This window comes from Benincasa hispida, chromosome 8, assembly GCF_027475165.1.
Source record: "Benincasa hispida cultivar pf3 chromosome 8, pf3_genome.v1.1, whole genome shotgun sequence".
Taxonomy (NCBI): domain Eukaryota; kingdom Viridiplantae; phylum Streptophyta; class Magnoliopsida; order Cucurbitales; family Cucurbitaceae; genus Benincasa; species Benincasa hispida.
Window position 1 is genome coordinate 38,826,112 of NC_143485.1, and position 21,383 is coordinate 38,847,494.

Consider the following 21,383-nt stretch of genomic DNA (forward strand, 5'->3'; position numbering starts at 1 on the left):
GAGGATTGTAAAATGTGAAAAGTTGAAAGAATTTTGGAGAAGATGAAGTATAAAAAGAGAGGGAAGTAGGGCAAAAAGTGGATTTTAATTTGGGTCATTGGATTGTTCAAAAAGTTAAATTGAATGGTGAAGATTTAAACTCAACTAGCTGCTACACAAAAAAAAAATATATCTTTTAAAACCCAACAAAAAAGAAGAGTCTATCATTTGTTAAAAACTAGCCGTCAGACACAAATATAAAATAATATTAAATTCATTTTTTTAATTTGACAAAATCAATTTCTTTTAATTATCTTTTCTTTCAATAAAAACTAAAATCTATCAATTGCAAATTTAAAGCCCCACGTGTCACTCACCCTATAGCTCCAAGTGACAATCTCTAATTGGTCCAATTTGATGATTAATTCACCACATCACTATCTCGGATATTTTCCTATTACACTTATTTTTTGTATACTTTTTTCATCCGAAATCCGATTTGGGTGATTCAAGATGGTCGGAGTCGTTGTTCCAAAATCTACGCTATGAACTATTTAAAATAATAAAATTATTAGTAAACAAAATTAGGTTTGTTATCGACTAAACATTAATTAATTATTTAATTTGAGATTAAGGGCCAACCGCAGACGCGGAGAAGCACCGTAAACCCTAGTCATAAACATGCAAGCCAAAAAATCCAAATAGAAAAAAGAACCTCACACAACGGATTTGTCATGCAAACTGTTTTCATGAAATCGAGGACATATCATTAAAAATATGAAATAACATGCAAGGACGAATAAAACATGAGGGAATACAAATGAGAACACTCAAATCCAAACCCATGGAAAAAATAACATGCAAGGACGAATAAAACATGAAGGAATATAAACAAGAATGCTGAAATCCAAACCTAGAAACCAAATATTTCAAAAGATTTTAGATCTAAACCCTAAAAAATAGTTAGATCTACTAAAAAAAGTTAGATCTACAAAAAAAAAAAAAAAAAAGTTAAAAAAAAGTCAGATCTACCAAAAAATTATTTTTATCTACTACATCTAAAAAAATAGCCATACAAAAAAAAGTTGAAGAAGAGAAACGCAGTGTTCAACAAGAAAACGCAAATATAGAATGAAGTCAGAGGAGAATACAACCCATATGAACTAGAGGGAGAAAGAAGAGATAGGATGAAGGAAGACGACGAATTGAACGACGAAAGAAGAGAGAGGATGAGAAGAAAGAGGGAAAGGTGAGTAATGAAAATGCAAGAAGAGAGAGAGAAGGGGGAGTAATTAAAACACATGACGAAAACGGGTGTAAATTTTTTAGAGTAAAATGGTGGATTATTAAACCCACCATTTTCTTTTAACGGGTTAACAAACATCGGGTGGGTTTCCAACTCTCTTTGACTACCAAACGCCTCCTAAATTTATGAAATTAGTTTTAATTAAATCCTTGTAATAACATTTTATAATTGGAAATCACCATATTCAATTCACATATCATTTCATATCTTATTTTATTATTTTTATTTTATTTACAACACTTTGTTTTTATTGGAAAAATCATATATATTCTTAAATGAGCATAATTCAATTGATATAATATTTGAATAATCAACTATAAAGTTAAATGTTTGATTTTTCTACGATTAAAAAAAAGAAAAACAATGATATATATTTCCATCTTATAAAAGAGTGAGTTCAATAACTTTTTCTTCAGCAAATAAACAACCGACTTGCTAAATCACTTTTCTAACACGTCTATCAACCAAGGCCAAGAGCCAATTCAGGAATTTGCTTTCCAATTTGTCCAATGTCATTAGCCACATCATTTTGTTATTGTCTCATGTGTCAACATTTGCAAGCCGTACATACTAAGAAAAAATCACCCGCAAAGTAAATTTTGTGGGCGTCTTGTTGAACCACTCGTATGACACTAACACATCTTAAAAGTTGGAGTAAGTATAGCTCAACTAATATATAGAAAAAAAGAATTTTATTGATTGGAAAATATTTTTGAACCTATTATTTAGTGGTTTGAATAATCAATTGACACGAAGTAAATAGAAAAGAATGATGGGGGAGAAAAAAATTGAGAAATTTGTATGGATGATCCCTATTTAGGGATCTACTTGAAATTTGGTCTCACTTTAAAAATGTTCGAAATTTGACTTTCTGCTTATGTTAGTCACGTGTGTAAGTATCGTTTTAACCCCAAAACGCGCGTGAGGTCAGACGCAACTTAGATTTCTCGCTCTTTCATCTCGTTCGTTCATCCCGTCCTCCAATTCACGTTGTGCTCCTTCATTTTTTTTCCTTCTTTTGAATTCATCCTCTCACTTCTTCTTCTTGTTTATTCCTTGTCAATTTTGTAGTTTTTTCTTTAATTTGAATTCTCACTCTCGCTTCTTCCTCTTGTTTTGATTCACGCTCAAACTTACATATTTGATTTGACAAGAAAAAGACATCGACATAAATAGAAGAAATCACCGAAAAAGAAGAATAATGGAAGAAAAGATGGTGGAAAGGAAATCTTGTCGGAAAAATAAAAAAAATGAAAAAAAGAGCGAAATAAATATAAATTATCGAAAAAAAAAATCGCTGGAAAACGAACCGCGTCACTAATAGAAGAAATCATTTAAAAAAAAAAAAGAAAGGCAGAAAAACTGATATTTATTTATTTATTTCAAAAGAGAGAAGGTAGAAGGAATAAATGGTAAATTAACATGGTCACGACATTAGTAGAAACCAAAATTCGATCAAATTGAGGACAAATTTAAATGAACATCTGTACCAATTTTCCCCAAAAGTTGTAATGATTCAAAGCCACCAAAAAGTGGATAAAAGGAAATTCCCTTTTCACTGGTGCTTTCCCTCGCGTTTTCTATATGAAGACCGTGGAAATGGCCCACCACGATGCTGACCCTGACCTTGTTCAACATCTAAGCTTCCGACATCCTTTCCCACTGTGGACTTTCCCCTAACCAACTCCCCGTCCCCAATCCCTTTGATTTGTTCACAATTTGACTTTGACAACTTCATAGATGGAGATTTCATCCCAGTAACAAGCAGTTTGCTCTCTCATCTTGAACTTCTGTAGCTCCTCGGTGCTTCAAGAAGATGGAGTCCGATAAGATTAAAGGGGTTGTCGTAATCACTCTTCCGCCGCCGGACAATCCGTCGTTGGGTAAATCCATCACTGCTTTCACACTTACCGATGACTTCCCGGAACCTCCTCGCGAATCCGTTGCCGTTGATCAAGAAGTACAACAACCCAACAGTAATCATTTGACTCTTACATCGAATCTCCCGATTCAAGCTCCTTCGTATCAGCGAAGTATCCCTTTGTCGAGGGAGCTTTTTGCTGGTACTCCTAGAAAGCTTGTTGTCTTATTAGGCATTGCCCTCGTTGCTATTTATCTTTATTCTTCCAATTTTCCGGAGACTCTTCAGGAGCTACGTAGTTCCGAGAAGAACGATGAGGATCGCCCTACATCCTTGCTGTTTCCGCTTTATTTCGAATCGGAGTTGGGTGCTACCAGTGATTTCCAGCTTAAGTTGGGAAGAACTGTAGGTGTAAATAAGGATGATCTGGGTGCAACATTCAATGATGTACTTGGAGTGCCGAAGCCTAGCAAGTTGATTTCTGCCACTTTAAAATCTGATTCCTCAGCCGTTTTTCCTGTGCGGGGAGATATCTATCCAGATGGGTATGTTTTTATCTTGTTTTTTTTCCTACTTAAATTACTTTCTGTCCAATGATGAATCCGTCAATCATCCCCAAACCCAAGATATTGCGGTGAACTTTCTAGCTTAAAGTAGTTGAATTACTTTTTGAAAGCTTCTTTTGATTTGAAGATTAAGAAAAATGAATAAAAAGGTACTTTCAGCAGGGGAAGAATAAACGCTAGAAAAATATGTAAATATAGTATGTACTTGCATCCAAGTTGATGTTGCTTCGTTAAAGATCTTTGCTCATACCAAAAACCGAACTTTTCAATTGACATTAAAATGATGATTGGGGTTAACTAATGCTACTTTTGAATGACCAAAGAAATTATACTACCGGTTCTGACTATAAATTAGGATTCTTAAGTTTATGCATCTGGTCATTTTGTGTAGATAGCATACACTGTTGGTCATGATCATGGAGATGCCATTATTTGCACTAACATGGATTTTTTCACCAACATATAGATTGTATTATACTTACATAATGGTTGGAGAGCCACCGAGACCTTACTTCCTCGACATTGATACTGGGAGTGACTTGACATGGGTTCAATGTGACGCTCCTTGCACCAGTTGTGGCAAGGTAATGTCCCGATGTTATTGAAGAATTTGTGCTCTTGTTCAACATAATTAATTTTCTATTGTTTGTTTGTTTGTTTGTTTTTTTTTTTTTTTTTTAATAATTTTGTTTGGGGGGGGGGGGGGGGGGTGTGGTTTCAAAAATAGAAAAATAAGAGAAAATATTTATACAAATAGCAAAATTTAATTATTTTCTCCTTCCCCATCTTCCGGCTTCTCTTGCTTCCTCTTCTCCTTTTTTTTTTCTTCTTCTTCTCTATTTATAGTTTTGTTGCTAGTTGAAAAATGTTAATTAGAATAATAATGACAGACAATGGAAGGCCAAATTATAGACCAAGTGATGGTAGTTTTTGGTAGTTTTGTTTCTAATTCCAAAATAATAATTAGAATGATAATCATAGACAATGGAAGACCAAATGATAAACCAAGTGATAGAACACTATCATCATCTATCACAGTTAGACAATGATAGTTGTTTATCACTGTCTATCTGTGATAGACAATGATAGTCTTTTATCACTGTCTATTAGTGGTTACTATCAATTGCCTATCAATAGATAATTATTTTGTTGTTGCTAGTTGTTGGTAGTTTTTTTTGCTTTTAGATAGTTTATGCTACATACACTAGACATTGTTATTGAAAATTTTGTTGCTTTAGATAGTTGTGATAGACGCGGATAGAAGTCTATCAGCGTCTATCAGATACAAGTTTATCAGTGATAGATGTTTATAGAAGTCTATCAGTGTCTATTAGTGATAGAAACTGATAGAAGTCTATCATAGATAGAGCTGATAGAAGTCTTTCATTGTGATTGAAACTGATGGAAGTCTATCATTGATATTATCAAGGATAGAAACTGATACAAGTCTATCATTGATAGAGGTTGATAGAAGTCTATTAGTATTTATCAATGTTTTTTTTCCTATTTCTGTAAATAGTTTGACATTTTTTCTATCCGTTAAAATTTCTTTATTTTGTGTATATTTTTTCAACTTGTATATTATCTAAAATTCAATTTATCAAGCCACTATACAGCTTTTTCTTACAACATTCGTCCTTCAAATGAGATCTTACCTGATTCTTGTATGGGGATTATTTCGTGTGTGAACAATCCAATTCTTTAACCATACTTTCTTGGTATTTCAATTTATCAAGCCACTGTTACAACTTTTTCTTACAACATTATTCTTTCAAATGAGATTTTACCTGGTTCTTGTATGCGGATTATTTCATGTGCGAACAATCCAATTCTTTGACCATACTTTCTTGGTAGTGCCATAATCCTCGTGTCAATTATAACAAGTGTTTTCTAAGTGAGGTCTCAACATTTACATAATTATGTTCACGCCTGCTTTGAGCTTATCATTTATTTATCTGTAATCGGACAGGTTGAAATAACTTTCTGGTTTTAGGTTAATTTCTTGATTCAAATGAATAATGGAACCATGTTTGATGGTCTTCAATGGAAATATTTTGGAGGTGTGGTTCGATCATATTTTAGAATGTTAAGGGAAGATTAAGGTAAAGGAAGGAAAAGATAAATAGATTCATATTAGGAAAACTAAAAATTTTTAATGGGTCAAATAGCACCACCTGAACCAACTTGAATGGATAATTAAATTTTTATCATTTAGAAGATTTGGAGAGACTAGACAATATATTACAAATGGAGTTATAAACACAAACATTTTCTCTTTGAAAAATGAATAATATGCATCCGTGATCCCACCTATGATTTTATTTTCTTATGAGTACAATGCACTTTGCAGTCAAAATTTATTGCAACTGTTTGCATATTAGTCAACCATCACTGATTACACGACTTAGCTGATGACAAACAAAACATTAATCTAATGATTTAGTTTATGTAGGGAAGAAATCCATTATACAAGCCAAAAAGAGAGAACGTTGTATCTTTCAGGGACTCTTTGTGCATGGAAGTTCAGAGAAATTATGATGGCGATCAGTGTGTAGCCTGCCATCAGTGTGACTACGAGGTTCAATATGCAGACCAGAGCTCCTCTCTAGGGGTTCTTGTTAAAGACAAGTTTACTTTAAGGTTTTCCAATGGATCATTGACTAAGTTAAATGCAATTTTCGGGTATAACTTTTTCTCCTTGTACCTCTGTTGTATAGATTATCCATGTTCTAGTTTTGTGTCAATATTCTAAAATTCTCTTGTTTATTTGGTTACAAGGTGTGCTTATGATCAGCAAGGCTTACTATTGAACACTTTGTCGAGGACAGATGGCATTCTGGGACTAAGCAGGGCTAAAGTTAGCTTACCTTCCCAGTTGGCCAGTCAAGGGATAATAAACAATGTGGTAGGTCACTGTCTTACCGGTGATCCAGCAGGTGGTGGATATTTGTTTTTAGGTGATGATTATGTGCCACAGTGGGGGATGGCATGGGTTGCCATGCTTGACAGCCCTTCCATGTGAGTATGGATTACACCTGTTATGGGTGTAAATTTGTCTTACACAAGAAGATTCTTCTTCCAACTAATTTTTTAAAGATGAAATAAAAGTTGAAGAGAAGAAGCTATAATCGAATTTGGATCTCAACATAGGTGCTCATAAGAAGCATACATATATCCATTGCTTACCTATACGCAAAGACAATTAAAAAAAGAAAAAAAAAAGAAAAAGAGAAGGGTGGTGGAATACCAATTATTTTTTTGGTTGTCTTTCATCAAATCAACTCTGCAGTGTACAGTTTCTGACGAGAAATTGAGCTTTGAAAAAAAAAACCCGAAAGAATATACAAAAGCACAGAAAAAAGATAGTCTAATGAAAGGAGCCCATACACACACACACACACACAAAAAAAAAAAAAAAGGGCCTCACGATGAGACCTTATAGTTTACAAAAGAACCTTAGCAATGAAAGTCAACAGATGGGCATTAAATTCAAGGAGAAATCATACCTCTCAACTCCTCTTAAAGTTCTCATATTTCTCTCTAGCCAAATGCCCCATAAAACAGTGGAAAAACAAGCATACTAAAAAACTATGCTTTTCTCACGAAAGCATGCCAATCAAACACGACATAGTTCTCTGCCAAAGAGTTCTGCTATGTACATTTAATTCTTTGTACTGTGTGGCTTTTACATGTGCTTCATTGCAATAGCTCTTTAACCACCTCAATTTTTTTATTTCAGAGATTTTTATCAAACAAAGGTTGTGAGAATAGATTATGGAAGCAGCTCACTGAATCTTGATACTTGGGGAAGCAACCGAGAACGAGTAGTTTTTGATAGTGGCAGCTCATACACATACTTCACAAAAGAAGCGTATACCCAATTGGTTGCAAATGTAAGATTCGAGATATAGTAGCCTGGAGCGAACTTTTTTCTTGTTTCTGCAAAAAAAAAAACCGCTGATTATGTAATTCCATTCCTCTGCAGCTTGAAGAACTCTCGGTTTTTGGGCTTATTATTCAAGATTCGTTGGATACCATTTGTTGGAAAACTGAATCTTCTTTCAGGTATAAGACGGATACGAAGACATTCTTAGATAAGTAAGAATGCACCATTGATAGACAATTTGGATAGCATATACTTCTTAAAATTTTCTCTGACAGCTTTACTCACGAGTCAAGACTCACAAGTGGGTGTACTAAGCTTAAAAAAGAACATAGAAACTCTTGGTAGAATGAAACATTTCCTTAACCATGTTGAATTCGACAAAAAATGTTCCACTTCAATAATTCCAGTCTCAATGCCAACTCTCCACTATTGCTATGGTAGAACCTAAGTTTCATATGAACGCCTGCAGATCTGTTAAAGATGTCAAGCAGTTCTTCAAGCCTCTAACCCTTCAGTTCGGGAGCAGATTTTGGGTTGTGTCAACAAAACTTGTGATTCCTCCAGAGAATTATTTGTTGATCAATGTAAATCTTTATTTATTTCCTATAAAAAAAGTATACATATTTCTGCTGCTGTTATTTGCATGTTTTCCAATTTTATTCATGTTTATAATTATTGTGGAAATAAGAACTCCATGTTCTGCAGAAAGAAGGAAATGTATGCTTGGGAATTCTTGATGGAAGCCAGGTACATGATGGGTCCACAATCATTCTTGGAGGTAAAAACAGTTTAGAAAGTTCGTATGATTTTATGCTACCTCATGGAATTGAATCGTAACCTTATACTCTTCATAAATAAAGAGTATTTTTATATATTTCAATCTTGCATTTTACAAAAAAGAATTTTCATTTCTTTTTATGTCATGTCTAAGCTCTAGCACGTTAAATGGCACTTTTAATATGCCTCTTGCTTCAAAAACAACGTTGATCTTAAATGGCAACACAAGATTCCGTTGAGTTTTCAGCATTGTTAGAGCCTGTTTGGAAAGACATTTTTAAGTTTAGGAAAAAAAAAGTGTTTTTAAGCACTTAGAAGACTAAACGAAATAGGCTCTTGTGATTGTGGTGCAAATATTCCTGGTTTGCAGTTACTGATGTTTGCCACTTAAACATCATTTTAACCTTTCTTGAATTCGAATTTATATTTCATGGTTTTATCTTTCAGACAATGCATTGCGTGGGAAATTGGTCGTTTATGACAACGTGAATCAGAGAATTGGATGGACTTCATCCGACTGTCACAATCCAAGAAGAATTAAACACCGCCCACTAGTTTGATACACTGTCAATCTACAGATAAACTACTTAGTAATTATTACGTGGCATGCCTAGATTGTTCTGTCTATAAATACGAACTGCTTATTTGTGAATAAAATAACAAGTTTTTCAAATACACGTCCGTAAGCACTGGACTTTATAATTCTTACATAATCAACTGTAGGTTCATCTTTTGGTTGACTAGTAAACAACTAAATGCATATAGTTTTATGAAGTAATTTGCATGTATGACTCAGAAAAATGGCAAAATAGTATGAAAGATGATGAAGAGTTTATGTTATAGAATTTGGTAATTCTTCCTTTTCTTCTGTGTCACCTTCATGCTTACAACAAGTTTCAACTTGGTCATAGTTGGATTGGCATTTCCAGGCATTGATGATCAAGGGTCCTTGGATATCATTATTTTCAGTGAAGGTATCACACTCTTGAATCTCCAATATCTCTACTCTGCGGTTGGTTTTCTTCCTTATTTTGATTGCTATATCTTGAGGGCTAAACTTTCCACAAACGCTTACCCTGCACTGCTTTTGTTCTATCAAATGGGTCTCCAACTCTATCAAGATGACAAGGACTTGCATGTCAAAAGTTACCAAGTAGAATCAATTGAAGAGTCTATGTCTAGCTCAGAAAGAGAGAGAGGTAGGAAGTTATTTAATCTAACTTCCACAATATGATTGTCCTCTTCCAAACTCTAACGCTCGATTTAAAAAGATCTCCCCAACACGCCCCTAAGCCCAATACGCAGGTATGATGTCTCCCCTTGAAAAAGGGGGACTTACAAAATAAGGCATGCACCTTTTGTGAAGCCCAAAGGCTCAAAGTCCTAGGTAGGGTTGTTTCATCATTTTTTTTTTAAATTGAAATAATTAGGGGGTTTTCTAAATTATTAACTAAAAAAATCATACTAAGCCTAAATGCAAAATTTCTTGTGTTTAGGGGTCTTTTTTTTCTTCATATTTCCACTTCAACATGCTTTCTCTTCTTTATGTGTACTTTTATATGTAGTATGCCTCACAAAAAGAAGCTTACATTTTTGTTTTTTTGTGCTTTGCACTTAGGTCCCAAAAGACTAACGCGCTTTATTATACCTTGAGCTTTAAAAAACACGGACGATTAGTTGCACTGTAAAAAACAGTGTTTAATTTCTCTCATCCTTTGAATGGTTTGAAATAGTCAGCCATATTGTTTTAGCCCCTGAAAAAAGAAACAGGAAAAGAGAGAGATTTCACCTTTTATACTGAGAATAGCTCTTCTTACTTTCCTGTAACATCCATTGCAATCCATGTGAATTCTCAAAACCATGCAGCAAAACTGCCATAGTTGTCAAGGGAAAACAGTTCAATAAAGCCAAATGAAGCTTGGAAGGAGAAGAATGGAGAATTGGTGAGATTGAACTTGCCTTTCCTGTCATCAAATCACTGTCAAAAACAGAACCTTTCTCCAAGAATGATGCTTGAACACAGAAACAGAGAGAAAACTAATGGGTTTTTTCACAGAACTTGAAAGGGATGGACTTGAAAATCTGCGTTTAACGATAGTATTGATTGATGAGAGAATATTAAAACACTGAATAACAACAACAATAATAATAGTAATAATAATGATAATATTATCTGTTCATATTAATATTTGGAACCTGATTCTGCATTGTGGTTTATAGGCTGTTCATTATTCTTGGCTTTATTTTTCTTTTTCATTCTCTTTTACGTATGGAGAAAAAGAAGGCATCCTTTCTTAAACCAGAAAGCCATTATTCTTTTTCTCATAATAAGGGTATGCTTCTTCAAAAATAAATTAAAGGTTTAACAGTGCAAGCAATAGGAAGGCAACAACCATATAGAAAACCTTTTTTCCTCTTTATATTAAGGAATATTCCAAAGTATTCTCAGGTTTTATTTGGTTTAATCTATAATAAAAACCCGAGCTTAGATCTGCTATGTTTTATCCCGAGTTATTAACTCGTGAATCCCACTAGTGGCATAATTGCATAAACTAAATATATATTGGCCATTCGAGCATAGTTAGTGGATAAGGCATTAATTATCGTAAGTTTATTATGCAATCATTGAACTCGGGAAAAAGAAACAAAATACAAATTCTACACTTAGGTTTAACTTTATTAAACATCTTTTATTCAAACTTGACAAATCCAAACTAAATAAACTAGATAAAGTTTAACCATCATGGATTGACTTAGTGATAAATAGAGAATGTGACTTTAATAAATGGCTAAGATATCATGAGTTTAATTCATGGTTGTCACTTACCTAGGATTTGATATATCCTACGAGTTTTCTTGATATCAAAAAATGTTCTAGAGTCAGGTGGGTTGTCCCGTGAGATTAGTCGAGCTATTAAGACACTCACAGATATTAAAAAGAAAAAAAAATGATAAAGTTGAGAGCTACAATACTTTAAAGTTTTAGAAGTTTAAATAATATCCTTATACCTAACTTCATTTAAAAAATTAAAGATAATATGATGTGGTATGTCAGGCCTGTTTTTCTTCTTTTTAAAGTTTAACAATGTTTGGGGTAATATTTTGAACATCGGTTTGACTTTTAAGATAAACTAACGTTTTAGAGCCCTTCTAGAATGATTAGAGAAAAAAATTATTTTTTTAAAAAGTCATTTTCGTTTAAACTCTTTTGATAAAAATGGTTTAAAATGAACTTTAAAACTATTTCAAAATCTATTTTGAGATGTTACCAAATACTTCATTTTTTTTTCTCAAAATACTTAATTTTAAACACTTGAAAAGTTAATCCAAACACATCCTCCATCAATTGTGTTATATTTAAGTTGACATTAATCAATTGTGATATACATAAAGTTAGACATTAAATTTTGTTTTGTATTTAAATAAAATATAAACATATTAAGTGACAATAGCACATTGACCTTTTTCACATCTTGCATTATGTTCATAAATTTTCTCGATATATATATATATAAAATCCATACAATTCACGTATTTTCAATTCATGTAGGTACAAAATTTATTATGTCATTAAATGTCTAGACAACCATAATTGACTTTTTAAAAGCAAAAAAACATCCTAAATGTCAATTTACAATTGCTTGCCCAAAAGATATCTTGAAAACAACTAAAAGTTTAAAAATTTGAGGTAGCTACTATAGTTTGAAAAGGAAAAAAAGGCTCATAGTTCCTAAATGAAAATTAGATTGCAATTAAATTAAAAATAATTAATGCACACAATATTATCTTAATTGGGAGTTAGTTTATCATATATATATAAACAAAGTACTAAAGAGAAAAGATCGATAGGTGCACCAGAAATCTCAACTAGACTGATATATCCTTACTACCGTGATTATATCCCGAAAACTAGTGATTCGTTCATTCAAGTTGATCATATTTTTCTTGTTGAAGGGATTGATTCGAGAGGGAAAAAAAGTCAAGTCTTTTGTTTTTCTTAACATCAACCTTTGCTGTTAAGATTCTGAATGTACTTTATTCTTAGTTTCACTAAATTTGAAGGACACTTTTTTATGCCACAAACAATTATTTTGAGATATGAAAAGATTTTGTTTTTATTTTTATAAAATAATATTAAATAAAAATGGAAAATAAAGTACAATTGATCACTGTTTAAGTTAAAGAGGAGAAATTTTAAAGGATATGAGTTCTTTGGTGGGCCAAGTTCATGTTAAGAATTTCCATTTGAAAAAAAAGGCACATTTATACGAAAATAAGAAATTTCCATTTCATTAAAAAAAAATATTAAGATTAATTATTTTAAAAAGTAAAATTACTAAAAATATTTTTAAATATAACAAAATGTCACTATCTATCAATAATAGACGGTAGAGATATTTATGTGACACTTGTAGATCAGTCTATTACTGATGATGTGACATTTTGCTATATTGGTAAATAAGTTAGTTCATTTTTTTTTATTTGAAAACAAATCTAATCTTTAGCATAGTTTTTATATATTACTTTCTCATGTTATGAATGGTATATTCATCTATCAACCCAAAATTTTGGAATTTTCGAAATTATAGTTATAAAAAATATTGAGTTCAATTGTAGTTCAATAATTTGAGAACTTGATTGTAGTAATATTTAAAGAGTTAACCGTAAAATTTCAAATTTTCAGAGAGAGATTGATCTTAACAAAAACAAATTGAGGTTTATTGTATTGTAGTGTAACCACTCCCATGGTTAAAAAAAAAAAAAAAGAAGAAAAAAGAAAAAAGAAAAAAAAACATGTACTAAAATTGTAATTTAACAACTATGTTGAGTTTCATTACTATTATCAAATATGGAAATTATTACGGATAGAAACTTTTTAAATATCTCTACAATAATATGATGTTATTATTATCCATTAGGCATAAGTAGACATTATTGAGTTTTGACAAAATATTATAAGTGCAAATGTCCCACACAGAAAAGTTGAAAAAAGAGATTGCTCTTGTAATTGGGTTGAGAGAGAATTATTTTATATGAATGTAATAAATTTTCACATAGTGAAATTTTCCAGTCTGTGGTTTTTGTCCTGTTTAGAGTTTTTTCACGTTAATTCTTGTGTTCTTAGTTTATTGTTTATCTTTTGTTTCTGTGTTACTTTTCTATTCATTCCTACGATAACAGCGAGAGGTTTTTCCCAACAACATAATTATGTTTTTTTTATTTCAACCTAAAGACATGTCATTATACATTATCGGAGGAGACATATAGTTGTTCCCATATGTATACATATGATCTTCTTTTTATCTAGTAAATGTAGAACTTTCTTTGCATTTCTACCAAAAAGATTGAAGCTTGGACCTCACAAAAAGAAAATAAAAAAGCATTAACAAATTTTTTTATTCATAGAAGTATATATGTTTGGACATTGACAATTGAAATAATTGGAAATGAAGGTATGTGGAGGTGTTGTTAGATCATTTCCAAGGGTACACTAATTTATAGGTTTTGAGAGTATGATAATGGAAGGAAATACCAAGGTCTCCAGCACTCCAATTGCAAATATTATGGTCACAATTATCAGTGAGAAAGGTTTCAGATTCTGGCCAAAAAACATTACCAATAACATGTCCATGTTTGCTACTAAAATCGCACCAAAACAATGTGGTTTGCCAAATATTTTCTTCAAACGTCCAATAGTATTTGCCATTAGGGTCGAGCACGTGCTCGCCTAGATCGTCTTCTTTCGACTTGCAATGAACCACTAGACTCGAATCCTTCAAATGGTTCCAAATCGTCACTTGCCATGACGACAATGGATCTTGTAGTTTGGTTTGTCCAAAACACGACTTAATTGTCATGTTTGATTCAAAAGCAAAAAATAAGATGATACATAATATGTTTAGAGGCTTCATTATTTTCTTTGGAGCAGTGATTTGGGCACTCTTCTTTTCTTATAATAGTAAGCCCATCTTGGTTTTTGTTTCATATATAGCGAAATTGAATTCCTATATAGAAAGATTCACCTTTTAATTTCCTTACCTTATTTAATATAATACTTTGTATGTGTCATGTCTAATATATGGAAAGTTATTACTTAGATAGGTGACAGTACATGAATTTCGAATTGAAACTGATTTTAATTCAATAATGATGTTGTTAATGAATAATGCCAATTAAAGTAAACAACAAAAGAAAATCGTTATAGTATCATTTTGTTCCGTCCGTTATAAAATTTGAAATTCGTTTTGGATGAAATGTATTTTTATCTATTTCATGTAGTTTTCTTTGTTGTATTTTTCGAGTCTATTTAGTCTGCAATTCAATGTATTATGATTATCCTGATTAATCAATATAATATACAAAAATTAACGTTTATATTAAGAGTTTTTTGAGATATGAGTTGAGACATACCATGTTAAATGATAAAACTTTATATTATGGATTTTCTTGTTAGATTATGCCAAATGATTTGTAATATATGACCATATTTTTAAATATCACGTGACTATATCATCATTCAATTTTAACAACATTGTTGCTTGAAGTGAGGAGACGAATATAAAATATATGTATGTGTGCGGTTATATCAAATGTCACGTCACTGTTCGATGGTTAAATTTCAACTACATATTAACAATGATAATTTTTTTAAAAGATTGAAACATAGAGAATGATATTTATCTTAATATACTTCATCCTTAGAGATGGGCGAGAGATTTTGAACTGAGCTAAACCAAACCGATAGTTTTTATTAAAATCACTTTTATTTTAGCTTTGTTTGTGTGTGTATATATATAAAGAATATACCAAAAAAAACATATGAGAGTAAAAGTATTTGTTTTTAAATACAAAAAAGTACGAAGTACTACATCTATTAATAAGGAAAACTATTTACATAAAATAATTAGATTATGCCACTTGATTTTGTACTTTATTTCGGGAGGATTTTCAAAAATAAAAAAATAAAGAAAATTATTTACACAAAATAACATAATTTAATCTACTATTGGAGTGATAGAATGTGATAGAAATCTACCATTGATATTATGTGATGGACACTTATAGAAGTCTATCAATATTTTTTTGTTATTTCTGTAAATAGTTTGACATTTTTTTATCTATGAAAAATTCTTTTATTCTTGTTTGTATTATTATTATCTTTTATAAAAATATCATTATAATTGTACTTTTTTTAAAAATTATTCTTAGTTGCACTAAAATTGAAGATAATGGATTTTCTTTTTCCTTTTTGCCTTCAAAAAGAATTATTTTCGAGGGGGAAAAATAATTGAAGCCGACCTATTTTTTTATTTCGGGAAAAAAAAAGCCGAGGATGAAGGTCAAATATCTACATAATCACCAACAGTTTTTTTTTTTTTAATATTGTGATTAGGAAAACAATTTAGGAAAATATAATGGTTTTGAAACTATTTAGAAATCTATGGTTATTTTGGAATTTTCGAGGGCGGGGATTTTGTGTAAAGTATTCTGTCGAGGGTTCAACCCTTGACCTGGTGAAAATTAAAGAAGAGGTCGAACCCTCTACCTTTCGAAAATTAAAGAAGAGGTCAAGGGTTTGACCCTCGACCTAAAGGAAATTAAAGGAAGAGGACCAAATTTGAAGAAGAGGTCAAGGGTTCAACCCTCGACCTGTCGAAAGTTAAAGAAGAAACCTTCGACCTAAAGGAAATTAAATAATCGTTTAGTAATTATACACGATCGCACACAATCATTTAGTAAATTACAATGCGATCGTTTAGTAATTATACACGATCACACACAATCGTTTAGTAAAATTACTATGCGATTGTTTAGTAATTCTTTATTAACGTAACAATAGGTGCAAACTTCTGGAAAGAACAAGTGAACGATGAACAACTTCTTTATTAGACGATAAGAATCAAATAAGATTAATCGGTCGCTTACGAGACACTAAATGATCGTTTATCGCTCAGTATGACTAAACGATCGCTTACTAAATCCTCTGTGATCGGCCACAAACTCCTACACGATCGTTTAACTATTACTATTACACGATCGCTGTGAAACCCGAATTTCTATTTTCCTTACTTAAGCAAGTGATAAAAAGAAATAACTAAGTGAAAGTTAAATCCTAAGTTAAGGGGAAGGAAATTTCTAAGTGTCAAGTAGATTTTCTTTGAATAAATTAAGTTGAACTTTAATTGGTAAAATTGTAATGAAATTTGTATAAATAAGTTGAGTAGGTTGATGAGAAAGTTAGTATGAAATGGTGAAGAAAGAATGGGGATTTGAAAAGGAAAAAAAAATATATACGGAGAACATTTGTCACAGTAGCTAAAGATTGGAGAGAAAACTTGGAGAGAAAGATGAAGAGAGCGATATTATTGAGATCGAGACCAGCGAGATTGGAGAGGAAACGGGAGAGAGCGAGATTGGATAGAAGATGGGAGAAAGCAAGACCAACGAGAAAGCTGGAGAGAGCGAGACCAGCGAGAAAGCTGGAGAGAGCGAGAGTGGAGAGAAAAGTTGGAAAGAAAGTTAGAGAGAGCGAGATTGGAGAGAGCTGACCAGCGAGATTGATGGAGAGAGCGGGACCAGCGAGAAAATGGGAGAGAGCCACATTGCCGAGAGTGGAGTGAGCGACATTGTCGAGAGCGAAAAGAGCGAGAGTGCCTATGCGTTAGCCTTGCTTTGTCCGATTCGAACGTCACGCCCACGCCTCACCTATGCATTGAACGGTCGAGCAAGCTTCTGGATGATGTATTTGGACGCGTTGGGGTGGATTATGCATGTAGAAACCCTAATCTGAATACAAACAAAGTTTGAAGACGTAAAGGCAAACGTTAATTAAATCTAGGTGTCCGATTAAGAGAAATTCTTAAACCCTAAGAAATTGTGTTGGATGCGTTTGGGAAGAATACATTGAACTAAGGTGAAGTCAGCTTACGTTGATAAAAGGAGGATTAAACATTTGGCCATGCAGCCAAGTAGGTGCTGTCAATCCCACGAGCAATTTGAATGCCTATAAATATGGAGTTGGGATTTCATTTTCAAATCACACAAAAATCATAAATTTCGTAGAGAAAGTAGAGGGCAGTGAGGGTTCAGAGGAATATGTCAACTTTGGACGAAGAGATCTTCCAATATACTCGTGCATTTGGAGTGATTTCAAAGCCATCTGAAAGCTTTGGAAGTCTAGTTTTCAGAATAGGGCTGCCGGAGGAAAAGGCTCAAAGAAACTAGGCTGGAGGTTAAGAAGAATGCAGAAGGGTCAGATTGTCAGATCAGTCTGAGCCAGTCTTGAAGATTTTGAGATTCCGGCCAAACCACGAAGAATTATGAGTTGAAAGTTTAGGTAAGATTCCTAAGACATTTTAGAATAAGTTTGTAGAAGGAAATATTTCTAAATAAGGTTCGGAACTATAAGTAATCTAAGTTGTAAGTTGAATCTGGATTCTAGGGGTGAAAAAGGGACCCGAAGAGCTACTAAAGTGAAAAGTTCCTAAGAGTTCGAGGTGAGTGGCTAAAATGTTTTCGAACTAAAACGTCTTTAAATTGTTTTGATTACAAACGTTTTACAGAAAGCATGTTTGCGAAAATAATTCTCATGCCTACTAGTTTTATAAAGTGGTTTCCAAGCAAGTTTGAATTGTGATTTGAACGCATGCATATTGTTGAAAAACTATTTACATATGTTGATTTTATCCAGCATGCGTTATCATCTTTAAAGCCATGTTGTATATGTGTTATACTGTACATGCTTTAAAGAGAAAAGTTGTTTATAAATAGTTTTGGTAAAATACGATGCCGAAGTACAAGGAGAAGACATCCACCCAATTAGATACTGAAGTACAAGGAGAAGGTATCTATTGGTACTGAAGTACGTTTGAGAAGGTACAAGCCAAAGGGATACTGAAGTACGTTGGAGAAGGTATCCTAGTAGCTCGATACTGAAGTACAAGGAGAAGGTGTCTGAGCAGTAGTACATAATGTGTGAAGGTACTTAGTGTGGCCACAGGTGAATAAAGTCAGAGATTGAGCAAAAGGGTTCTTTCTGGACTAGTAGTTGGTGTTGAGATTATTTTACCAGGTATACAGTACTTTGATTTGAGAAATGATTTTACTATTTTATGTTTAAAATAGTTTTATATACATTACGCTTGGAAAATATTTATACTGCAAAAGTTTATATTTCAGATAAAACTATTTTCTGAAATTATGCATGAGAATTTATTATGTTTTCTCGATCACTCACTGGACGTAAGCTCACCCCGTTTCTAAATGTTTTTGTTTTTCCCCTCACAGGTAGCGGTCAAATCCTCTGAAGACAGCTCAGTTTCTACTCTGCCACTAAAGGACCAAAAGACTTATAACCGTTTGCTAGGTGGTTACTGTTAATATTGTACACATGTTACTATTGTTCATATAGGGACTAGGGTTTGTGGGTTTTGGGACTTGTAAATCTAATGTTGTAAATACTCTAAACACATTAAGTTTCTAAGTTAATAAATTGTGGGCCTACAACCGTCCCGTTGCATATAATTTGTATTTGGTATCTGAGCTTTACTACACGATCGCCTAGTGGAAGTAGATGATGAGCAGCACACTGCGATGACTTCTCCACGACAGCGTCTGCCGAACTCTCACTCTCGAGAGCTCTCTTTCCTCACTACACGATCGCCCACAAACTCCTACACGATCGCTTAGCTATTACAATTAGACGATCATCTTCTCAAAACCTATACGATCGCCTTCTCAAAACCTATGCAATCGCCTTCTCAAACCCTATACGATCGCCTACCTTTTACTATACGATCGTATACCAAGTGCTACACGATCGCTGAGCTTTACTACACGATTGCCTAGTAGAAGTACATGATGAGCGGCATGTTGCGATGACCTCTCCACGATCGAACTCCCACTCTCGAGAGCTCTCTTTCCTCACTACACGATCGCCCACAAACTTCTACACGATCGCTTAGCTATTACAATTAGACGATTGCCTTCTCAAAACCTATACGATTGCCTACCTTTTACTATACGATCCAAGTGCTACACGATCGCTGAGTTTTACTACACGATCGCCTAGTGGAAGTATACGATGAGCGGCACACTGCGATGGCCTCTCCACGACAGCGACTTCCGAACTCCCACTCTCGAGAGCTCTCTTTCCTTACTACACGATCATCCACAAACTTCTACATGATCGTTTAGCTATTACAATTAGACGATTGCCTTCTCAAAACCTATACGATCGCCTACCTTTTACTATACGATCGTATACCAAGTGCTACACAATCACTGAGCTTTACTATATGATCGCTTAGTGGAAGTAGACGATAAGCGGTATGCTGCGATGGCTTCCCCATGACAGCGTCTTCCGAACTCCCACTCTCGAGAGCTCTCTTTCCTCACTACACGATCGCCCAAAAACTCCTACATGATCGCTTAGCTATTACTATTAGACGATCGCCTTCTCAGAACCTATACGATCGCCTACCTTTTATTATACGATCGTCTACCAAGTGCTACACGATCGTTGAGTTTTACTATATGATCGCCTAGTGGAAGTAGACGATGAGCAGCACGCTACGATGACTTTAAAATGAATCCAAATATTTGTAGCGTGCGTCAGAGTGATTTGAACCGTCGACCTCCTTTAAAACAAATTTGAATCTCTGCAACGTGACGCATCTCGTCCCGTCCCATCCATTTAATTTTCCTGACGCCGAACGTCCGTGGGTCAAGTTTTCAAAACTCGACCTTTAACCTTATAACCCCCCTCACCTCCTCTCATTTTCTCACATTTTCTCACTGCCTTCGTTCTCTCATTCTCACTGCTTTCAACCTCTCATTTTCTCACATTTTCTCACTACCTTCATTCTCTTATTTTCACTACCTTCAACCTTCGTTCTCTCATTATGCCTTTTTCGAACCTAATTAAAACTCTTACAAATTTGCTTCTACCTTATTCATTTCTTTATTGTCAAATCTTCTTCTTCTCCCACATTCATCTATTAAATTGTGAGGTTTGTACCTTTACTATACAAAATTTTATTATTTTTTTAAATAATTATAAATTTTGTTCCTATTCTTATACTATTACATATTTTTTTTTATAGTTTTTTTTTTTGCTGTTTGGGAAACAAAGAACAAAAAAGGTAACGTTAACAAAAAAAATCATATATTCTCATAGTATTTTTTTTCATAGTTTTTGTTGTCGGATAACGGAGAAAAGAGAGACCGTTGTCACTTTGGGGGAAAAAAAAGTAAAACCACTATTAAATTTGTGAGTTTATTATTTATTTATTACTAGTTTTATTATATTTAGTAGATCTATCATGTTGAATTCAATAATATTTACATATTGATGTTAGTAGTTCTTTCTCTTTTAGTGTTAATCTTAGTAGTTGTTATTAGTGTTAATCTTATGGTTGGGATGTTATTGTGCGGATGTAAATTGTAAATGTATATGATGTTATATGCTGTGTTATGTTTTGTATCGCTTATACACACTACTGATGGATGAATGTAATACAAGCTCATGTTGCCATAAACTTGTTGACTAAAGATTTGGATCTATCTTTATTTCTTGCACTGATGAATGAATGAATGATGCTCTATATGCACTCAAGCTTTGCGATAAAGATAATTTATGCGATACTACGTTATGAGTGTATGCGTTGATAGTGATATTCTCGTAGTATGCGATGAAGTAGTGCGTGTCACAAATTTCCTTGCACTAAAACCAAGTATAATTCCAACGCAAGTTTCTCAGAATGATCCAAGGTCGAACACGGGGATTGTTGTCGTTAAATGCAATACTTATGTGATACATGCGACCGGTTACAATAATGAATAAAGAATTTTGGTTTGTACAGAAATATAAATTGCGCTAAAAATAAAAATGCGTTGATAAAGTAAATTCCTAAACCACTATGATATATGATACATGATACAGGGGTCGAGGACTGGCTGTGAAGTTGTACAAAAGAATCGATGAATGTGATGGCAAGTCTTATGGAT

At 33.3% G+C, this 21,383-nt stretch overlaps 2 protein-coding genes across 3 annotated transcripts; one reads left to right on the forward strand and one right to left on the reverse strand.

Moving 5' to 3' along the window:
* The first annotated feature begins 2,788 nt into the window (after nt 1–2,788).
* On the forward strand, nt 2,789–9,048 carry LOC120083366 (Eukaryotic aspartyl protease family protein). Its single transcript, XM_039039098.2, has 9 exons — nt 2,789–3,691; nt 4,179–4,296; nt 6,165–6,394; nt 6,491–6,730; nt 7,452–7,605; nt 7,698–7,777; nt 8,068–8,182; nt 8,304–8,376; nt 8,823–9,048. The coding sequence occupies exons 1-9, from the start codon at nt 3,102–3,104 to the stop codon at nt 8,933–8,935; spliced, it is 1,713 nt and encodes a 570-aa protein (XP_038895026.1). The 5' UTR covers nt 2,789–3,101; the 3' UTR covers nt 8,936–9,048.
* On the reverse strand, nt 8,990–10,679 carry LOC120083367 (heavy metal-associated isoprenylated plant protein 19-like). 2 transcript variants are annotated; one of them, XM_090316385.1, is made up of 4 exons: nt 10,572–10,679; nt 10,335–10,457; nt 10,165–10,246; nt 8,990–9,488 (listed from the first exon to the last, which is right to left on the reverse strand). In XM_090316385.1, the coding sequence occupies exons 2-4, from the start codon at nt 10,344–10,346 to the stop codon at nt 9,208–9,210; spliced, it is 375 nt and encodes a 124-aa protein (XP_090172511.1). In that variant the 5' UTR covers nt 10,347–10,457; nt 10,572–10,679; the 3' UTR covers nt 8,990–9,207. The 2 variants fall into 2 exon arrangements, with proteins under 2 accessions (XP_090172511.1, XP_038895027.1); XM_039039099.2 differs by lacking the exon at nt 10,572–10,679 and having other exon boundaries at nt 10,335–10,475.
* Nucleotides 10,680–21,383: the final 10,704 nt, after the last annotated feature.

What these genes read in the sequence shown, in the direction of transcription:
- LOC120083366 (XM_039039098.2), top strand. Translation starts at nt 3,102, where the DNA reads ATGGAGTCCGATAAGATTAAAGGGGTTGTCGTAATCACTCTTCCGCCG. An exon ending in CTTGCACCAGTTGTGGCAAG is followed by an intron (nt 4,297 to 6,164) that starts GTAATGTCCCGA and finishes TAGTTTATGTAG; the next exon opens with GGAAGAAATCCATTATACAA. An exon ending in AAGTTAAATGCAATTTTCGG is followed by an intron (nt 6,395 to 6,490) that starts GTATAACTTTTT and finishes TTTGGTTACAAG; the next exon opens with GTGTGCTTATGATCAGCAAG.
- LOC120083367 (XM_090316385.1), bottom strand. An exon ending in AGCTATTCTCAGTATAAAAG is followed by an intron (nt 9,489 to 10,164) that starts GTGAAATCTCTC and finishes TCATCTTGATAG; the next exon opens with AGTTGGAGACCCATTTGATA.